Source organism: Glycine soja, chromosome 17 (assembly GCF_004193775.1).
Source record: "Glycine soja cultivar W05 chromosome 17, ASM419377v2, whole genome shotgun sequence".
Classification (NCBI taxonomy): Eukaryota; Viridiplantae; Streptophyta; class Magnoliopsida; order Fabales; family Fabaceae; genus Glycine; species Glycine soja.
The window spans coordinates 35,228,719-35,237,346 of record NC_041018.1 but is presented as its reverse complement, the minus strand read 5'-3'; the positions used below and the strand labels follow the sequence as shown (position 1 = coordinate 35,237,346).

The window sequence follows — 8,628 nt, the reverse complement described above, 5'->3', positions numbered from 1 at the left end:
TAATAATAAAAACACTAAAAGAATAATTACATTAATTTTGTCTTTTATTAATTAATTTTTAAAGAAACTGATTAACAAAACTCCTTAAACAATCAGTGTCTAAATACAACCACTTTTTTCGTCATAAATTTCATGCAAATTAGTACAAATTATGGCCACAACTATTGTTGTTCTTTTCATGCTTTATTACAAGTTTATTATTAGTGGTTGAAATAAACCCGTGAGAGGGATTCCTTTCTGTGACCGCGAGGGACACGTCAAGTTTCTCGTTTTTCTTTATCCGATTCCTTTCTGAGAGCACACACTGCTACATACAGCTATTGCCATTTATTATCTCAATAGCTTTCATTTCACACTTCTAATCTCTTCACCTACTGGCTCGTTAGTTAAACAACACTTTTCCCTCCATTCCAATCATTTTCCTCCTTATGTTAGAATAACCCTTCGCTTTTTCTCTCTTTCTTTTTCTTCTTCTTCTTTCGCATTAAAACCATGTTCGTTGTAGCTATGTTCCTCTCCACAGCTTCAACGAACAACGCTTGATGATGAAAAAACCTTCAATCGCCGATTAACTGCAATGCACCACTCATCATCAACTCATCATCCATGGCTTTCTCCGCTTCAATTCGCCCTACCTCTTCTCACTCTCAGGTTCCTCTCTCTATTCGCTTCGTTCTTGTTATTAATTAGTTTGGTTTTCATAGAAAAAGAAAGTGTGTTAAGAGAAAAAGAATCTAAAACTCTGCAGATTAATATCTACAATTACTAAGATTCGATTAATTAATTATGATTTTCGAAACGAGTTTGTGTGTTTCGGGTATCCGATTTGAATGTGACGTGGAACGGTTTTGTTGTGTTTGTGTAGTTGTTTTGCTCTGTTAGGTTCAATAGGAGGCACCATAGCAGTAGCCGAATAGGTTTCTCGTCGAACGGCGGAAGAAGATGTCGTCGTTTACGGAACAGTGTTAGGTCGGTGTTGAACGACAACCGGCCTAGCGCAAGCGTGAACGACGATTACGGAGCGGCGGAGTCTGCTAGGGTTTTGTTCGAGAGACTGTTCACGGAGAACCGGATAACCGGAGATGAACCGGATCTTCGGATTCTTGAATCGGATCTCGAGGCGGCGCTGGCGGCGCTGAAGATGAAGGAGGATCACTTGATGGAGGCGGAGAGGACGGTGTTGTTGGAGAATAGTAAGTTGAAGCTCACGAAGGAGGAGCTGGAGCGGCAAGAGAGTGAAATTGAGGCTGCTAGGATTAGGTATGAGAAGCTTGAGGAGGAGATGAAGGAGACAATGGTTAAATTGGTTTCTCAGGCGGGGGAGATTGAGGAGCTGAAGCTTAGGGTTAGGGGTCGCGATAGTGAGATCGATGCGGTGAAGTATGCGCTGGGGTTGAAGGAAGGGGAAGTGGAGAAAATCAGGGTTGAATTGGAGGAGAGGAGTCGCGAGGCTGCGAATTTTGATTCTGAGCTTAGAGAGAAGGGGAGGATTCTGGATGAAGCGAATGAGGTTATGAAGAAGCAGGAGGCTGAGCTTGAGGAGCTAAAGAGGGTGGTTCGAGAGAAAGAGGAGGAGATTGAGGTTTTGTTGGTTCAGAGGGAGGTTGAGAGGGAGAAGCTGAGGGTGGCTGAGGCGAATTTGGAGAAGCAGGCAATGGACTGGATGTTGGCGCAGGAGGAGCTGAAGAGGCTGGGTGAGGATGCTGCGAGGCATGCTGAGGAGAGTAGTGAGACCTTGGAGGATTTCAGGAGGGTGAAGAAGCTTCTCAATGATGTGAGGTCTGAATTAGTTTCGTCTCAGCAAGCGTTGGCATCTTCCAGAAGCAAAATGGAGGAGCAGGAGCGGTTGTTGGAACTGCAGCTGAGTGAGCTTGGGGAGCAGAGGGCAAGTGTGATGTCCTACATGGAAAATTTGAAGGATGCACAGATTGAAGTGGAGAGTGAGAGAACGAAACTCAGGGTTGCAGAGTCTCGGAACAGAGAGCTTGAACGGGATCTGAAGATGGAAAAGGAGCTTATTAGTGAGTTGGAGGAGGAGCTGAAGAAAGAGAGAACTTCTTTGGAGCAGGCAGTCAAAGAAGTGGCTTTGCTTCAAGAGGAATTGGAGAAGAAAACTGCCGAGTTTAGAGAAACAAGTGCCGTTCTTCAGGTTAAAGAGTCAGAGCTTGTTGATGCTAAGCTAGAAATCCAGCGTTTGAAATCTGAAAAGGCTTCTCTTCAGGGTATCTTGGAGGAGAAAGACTTGGAGCTTTCCAGTGCTAGGAAAATGCTGGGGGATGTTAACCAGGAAATCTATGATCTTAAGATGCTTATGCACAGTAAAGAAACCCAGCTCATTGAAGCAAACAGTATGCTAAGGGACAAAGATGAGCATGTGAAGGTAATCCAGAACAAGTTGAATAATACAAACCAGAAGGCTTTTGAGGCTGAAACTGTGGTAGAAAGAATTTTAGATCTCACAAACAGACTTGTTGCTTCCATTAAGGATGAAGATATGAACTCATCAAAACCACTACTAGATGAAATGGGTAACCAACTACTTGATCAACTATTGGAGAAACCTGCTAATGAATTGAAATGGCAACAAAAAAGCCTTGAGAATGAGCTTGAGTTGGCCAAGGTAACCTTAAAAGAAAAGGAGATGGAAGTTCTTGCTGCACAGAGGGCTCTAACGATAAAAGATGAGGAGCTGAAGATGACACTTTCAAGATTGGACTCAAAAGAGGAAGAGTTGAAAAAAGTAAGGGAAGAAGTGACAGAAGACTCCAATGATCTTAAAAGGCTGTATGCTTGGGCACAGGAGAGAATTGGCGAGAAAAGCTTAGGAGATTTGGCAATTGAGAAACTTCAGCTTGAGGCAGCTCAGCTTGAAGTTGAAGCTGCCACCAATGCACTACAAAAACTGGCTGAAATGAGTCGACAACTTCTGAACAAAGCTATCATGAGTGTTGAAGCTGATAACTACATCAGTGTCCCTGATGGTAATAAAGCCCCCGATTTGATCCCCGACACCAATAACCCTGAATGTTTCGAAGAGGTAAAAGCAAGAGTTGCTCGCCTCTCATCTTTGTCTGAGCAGCTTGTGATGCAGGCGGGTATTGTTCCTGCAAACTAAGAGAGAGAGGTAATGAAGAAAGTTGTGTGTGTGTTGGGGGGTATTGTATTTTGATATCTTTTTGCTCCCAAAGCCATTGCAAGGCTAACTTGTCCCTTGGTAGATCATAAAATCTTCCCTTAGTTTGCAAGATATGTACAATGTACAGATAGTGATCACATCTGTTTTTGGTACTCTACTACAAGATATGTACGTACAATCATTACATGAGGAGTTACTATTTTAGTGTTACTCTTAAAGGATGATCTCTCCTCCTCTTTATTATTATTATTATAATATGTAGTGAATTTTTCATTATGTACATTATGAATAATATATTTATTATATATAATAATAATAATTTATATTTATTAGCTATTATCATAGTAAAAATTATAAATTGGTATATTAATATAAATAATTATAAATAGAGTAATATTTTTATTTATGTAGAAGTATGTTAATATATATATATATATATATATATATATATATATATATATATATATATATATATATATATATATATATATATATATATATATATATATATATATCATAATGTAAATTTTTTATATCATAATATGAATTATATTATTGAAGTATCTACGATACACTAGAAGGAGACTTGAACTCAAAAAAAAAAAAAAAGACTTGAATAGTGTGTATATGTAAATCGTGGTTGCTTTTCTATATCAGTTTTCACAAAGGGTTTAGAAAATAATATCTATAATAGATTGTCCAACAAATAACATAGTTTTCACAAAACAATATTTAGCAAAGACCTTTGATGTGTAAAATATGTATGCACAAGGGTAAGGGTATTCTATGCAATAGTAGTAATGGAAGAAATATTGAAAGAAAATAGAATTATTTTTGGGTTTTTTGTTTTTAAAAGAAAATAAGTAAAATAAGGTAAACAAGAAATTTGAGTGATATTAAGAGTGACCAGGGATTATGATTCACTAGTATCAGTTTTCTTCCAATCTTGTTTCTATGAAATTCCTATCCAAGTTAATTATCAATTCCCAAAGTCACCTAAAGCCTTTGATCCAGGTCAATAGATGTTTTTGCCTTAAATTGACATTCCAATAATTATGAATATATCAATTTAAGTCAAAGGATAGAATAAAGTATAGGGATGACTAATTTAAAGATAAACTATTCTATTGATTATCCAAACAATTTGATCATGTAATTTGGTATAAAACATTTTCTACCTAGATCTACCAAATACATGCAATAATGACCATTGTATATTCGATTAAGTTAAGATTGATCAAGTCTTAATTAATAATAAAAATAAATATAGAGAATTAATTAACATAAAACATTGAGTTCAAGAGAAATAATGCAATTGGATAGTTAAATCATAACCCCCAAGACTAGGCGAGACTAGTCACTTATGGTCAAAGCAAAACTAGGAAGCCTAGAAAAAATTAGTATAGACATACCAGTAAGGAAGAAACAATGATCACGATCCATTCTCATGGTGTTGTTCACGCCTCAGAAATACTCAAAACACTCTCCAGGGTCTCAAAAATGTAAACTAGATAATGAATTTTAAAGATTTTAGAAGTATAGAGTCCAGCGTCTTATTTATAGACTTGAAAAGATAATTACTTTAATGAGGTGCACTGTAAATAAATATTCTAATTAAATCCCTGAAGATAATTACATTACTTAAGTGTACTATAGATAAATATTCTGATTAGATTCCTAAAGATAATTATTTTAATTAGACACATTGTAGATATATATTCTAATTAAACCCTAAAGATAATTACTCTAATTAGACTCCTAAAAATAGTTTCCTTAATTAAGTTCACTACGAATGATGCAATCTTACCCCCCAAGGGCATTGGATAGAAGACTCCAAGAAGATTGGGCCAAAAATGCAAGAGAAGGCCCTAGGGTTCTCATGAGCCTTAGGGTAGATTTCGGGCCCATGGGCTAAGTATGAGCCCACTTATCTTGGTACATATTAGATTAAGGTTTCATTAATTTTGAGCCTTGTATTTAGGGTTCCATAATGTAGGTAGGGTACCCTAGAAATATAGGATTTTTCAACCCTTGTATTTTAGGGCACCTAGACTAGTTTTTGTATTAGGGGTAATTTTGTAATTTCACATGCACTAAGTGGATATTTGATGTGTGTGGTTGGAAATAATGTGAAATTTGAATTTGTGGAGCCAAACTTTGGAGCCAAATTTTCACTAATTATGATTAGTGAATTTTAGTTATGATTCAGCCCACTAATCCAAGATCAATTCCAAGATTCTCCACTAAGTGTGCTTAGGTGTCATGAGACATGAAAAACATGAAGGACATGCACAAAGTGTGACTATATGATGTGACAATGGGGTGTAGTAAGCAAATGCTCACCTCCCCCTCTAAAATTTAATTGGATTGAGCTTCTACCAATTCAATTAAATTTATTTCCAACCACACACATCAAATATCCACTTAGTGCATGTGAAATTACAAAATTATCCCTAATACAAAAACTAGTCTAGGTGCCCTAACATACAAGGGCTGAAAAATCCTATATTTCTAGGGTACCCTACCTACATTATGGAGCCCTAAATACAAGGCCCAAAATTAATGAAACCTTAATCTAATATGTACCAAGATAAGTGGGCTCATACTTAGCCCATGGGCCCGAAATCTACCCTAAGGCTCATGAGAACCCTAGGGTCTTCTCTTGCATTTTTGGTACAATCTTCTTGGAGTCTTCTATCCAATACCCTTGGGGGGTAAGATTGCATCAACGACTGTGGTGTTATGCACCACGACTATTACCAGAATCTTTATGCTAAAGCTTGAGACGTCCTGACTTTGCCACGATCCATATGAGTTGACCACAGTTGTGGTAAAATTTACCATGAGCATTGTTGTTGGAAGTTGAAGTTGCTGAAGGCTTAGGAAGTTGTCAAATGGTCACGACGCTCCTTATGAAATTGACCATGGTCATGTTGAAGCTGACCACGATTGTGGCCAGTGCACCGCAACCATTATCAAGTGAGAATAATATCAAATCTTCATGGAATTGTGCACTTTCCAAATTTTTCACTTAATTAACTGGTTGTACTTGTACAAGGTAAAACTAGTGTTCAAACATGAGTTTTGCCAAGAAAATGCATAAAAATAACACATGTTGGACAATTGACCTCAATAACTTAAGAAGGGAGGTGAATTAAGTCTTATAAAATTTCCCACTAACAAATTTTCATCCCCTTTTAAATGATATATAATAGGCTCAGAATGCAGAAGAAGAAGAAGTAATCAATTTAACAATGTTCTTTTAAATGCGCAAGACAAAGTAAATTACAGTAAAATAACTGAGATAAGGGATGAAAGAAATAAAAACTCAATTTATACTGATTTGACTACTTCCTATGCCTATGTCTAGTCCTCAAGCAACCCATTTGAGATTTTTCACTATCTCTGTAAATTCTTTACAGACTTTGAACACACCTTGGGATCCCTCACCCTTGTGTTAAAGATTCTCACAATCCAAGAGACAAACAGTCTCTTGATTACAACTGAGTTTATGAGATGAATAGAAAAGTTTCTCTCCTTTAGAGTAGATGATACAAATTGAAGTTCCTAGAAGAATTCTCAATAGATTTGTAAGTGTTTGGTCATTGTTTAAAGAGTATTTGACAATTAAGTTCTCTTAGAAAAATCTCTCTCTTTCTTTTCGAAGTCAAACACATATATATAGGCCCATTGTGCCTTTTCAAAATGGTTTGAAGAGATGTGTCTTTTCAAATTTTTTTTTTGAAATTTTCAAATTACAAATTTCAAATTCCAATTTTCAATTTTCAAAGTTTTTGAAAAAGCTTTTTAAAATAATTTTACTTTTGGTAATCGATTATAATGCATGGTAATCGATTACTAGTAGAAAAATGCGTTTTTCAAAAATTGTTAAAAATATTCTAAAACCTTTTTATAAACAATTTAAAAACTATGTTATGAGGTCAAACCTTTGCAATCACTAAGAGACTCTTTTAACAAAGATAGACTAAGACTTATCATTCTTCTTGATCTTTGTTTTCTTGGTCTTGATTTAATCTTGAAGTAATCTCTTTTTGTTTAACCTTGAATGTTTTTTGAAACAATCTTGTTTGATTATACTTTGGTATCATCAAAAACCTATATTCATACATTCACATTCTTCCCATTTTTTGATGATGACAACCATTATCAAGTTAATTCTTTTTGACATCATCAAAACATGCGTGATTCACATTCTCTCCTTTTTTGATGATGACAACCATTATCAAGTAAATTCTTTTTAGCATCATCAAAACATGCGTGATTCACATTCTCTCCCTTTTTGATGATGACAACCATTATCAAGTAAATTCTTTTTGGCATTATCAAAACCTACATGATTCACATTCTCCTCCTTTTTTATGATGACAGCCATTATCAAGTAAATTCTTTTTGGCATTATCAAAACCTTCATGATTCACATTCTCTCCTTTTTTGATGATGACAACCCTTTGTAGGTTAGGAGTAAAAAGAATATCTATTTGTGTCGTTCACTCCCCCTTGATTTTGCAATGATTGCTTAGAAGAAACAATTGAAGATTTCATATATATAAAAAAAAACTGTCTAATAAAAAATAGATAATCCCCTAACTACCTTATCTTTTATCTATCTCTCCCCCTTTGTCAACATAAAAAACAAATCATTAGCAGAGAGAAGAAAAACATTCAGCAATTTATAATGAATTAATAGAGTAGAGTATGCCATACCGTTCAAAGTATCATTTCTTGGCCTAATAGATTTAGTCTCATCAAAAGCAAATCTGAGAATCAAATGATGTCAAAAGGTCTTTATCACATAATTGATGAATACTTAATAAACTATGTTTAAGACCATCATTAAGTAAAACATTTTCTATGGAGGTAGAGGGATTCGTACCTATTTTTCCAACTCCAACAATTTTACCTTTGTTGTTGTCTCCATAGGTCACATGTTCTTTATTTTTGGGAGAAATATGAATAAACTTTCATGCATCTCCCGCCATGTGTTTGGAGCAACTGCTATCAATGTATCAACTTTGCTTCAAGGAGTCCATCATTCATATAATCATATTTTGATTTTGGTATCCAAATTTTCTTGGGTCCTTGAATGTTGGTTTTGACTAAAGATCCTTTTGAAACCCATACCATTTTTCCAATGCTACTACCATTCTTTCTAATATAACATGTTGATGGATTATGACCTTTCTTACCACAGTAAAAGCATGTTGGACAACTGAAGGCAAAGAAATTTTTATAAATCTTTTTGTTGATTTTCAAGATTATATCCTAATCCAGCCTTATCAAAAACACATCTTTGTTTGCCTAATATAATATCTAAATTATTTTTACCAAGAGTAAATTTGGCAAGAACAATTTTTAAATCTACAATTTCTTCTTTGAATTTATCACAATTTTCACATGAATGAGATGCTTTTATTGTTTTCTTGTATTAAGCATTTTGTAGAAAATTGGTTTTTATCTACTGATTTTGAAAT

The 8,628-nt window shown here is 35.2% G+C and overlaps 1 protein-coding gene across 1 annotated transcript; it reads left to right on the top strand.

The window, feature by feature from the left end:
* Nucleotides 1–270: 270 nt before the first annotated feature.
* LOC114393007 (spindle pole body component 110-like) lies at nucleotides 271–3,382 on the top strand. The gene is made up of 2 exons (XM_028354264.1): nucleotides 271–651; nucleotides 866–3,382. Exons 1-2 carry the CDS (start codon nucleotides 607–609, stop codon nucleotides 3,113–3,115), a joined length of 2,295 nt encoding a protein of 764 aa, XP_028210065.1. The 5' UTR covers nucleotides 271–606; the 3' UTR covers nucleotides 3,116–3,382.
* Nucleotides 3,383–8,628: the final 5,246 nt, after the last annotated feature.

What these genes read in the sequence shown, in the direction of transcription:
- LOC114393007 (XM_028354264.1), top strand. Translation starts at nt 607, where the DNA reads ATGGCTTTCTCCGCTTCAATTCGCCCTACCTCTTCTCACTCTCAG. An exon ending in CTACCTCTTCTCACTCTCAG is followed by an intron (nt 652 to 865) that starts GTTCCTCTCTCT and finishes GTGTTTGTGTAG; the next exon opens with TTGTTTTGCTCTGTTAGGTT.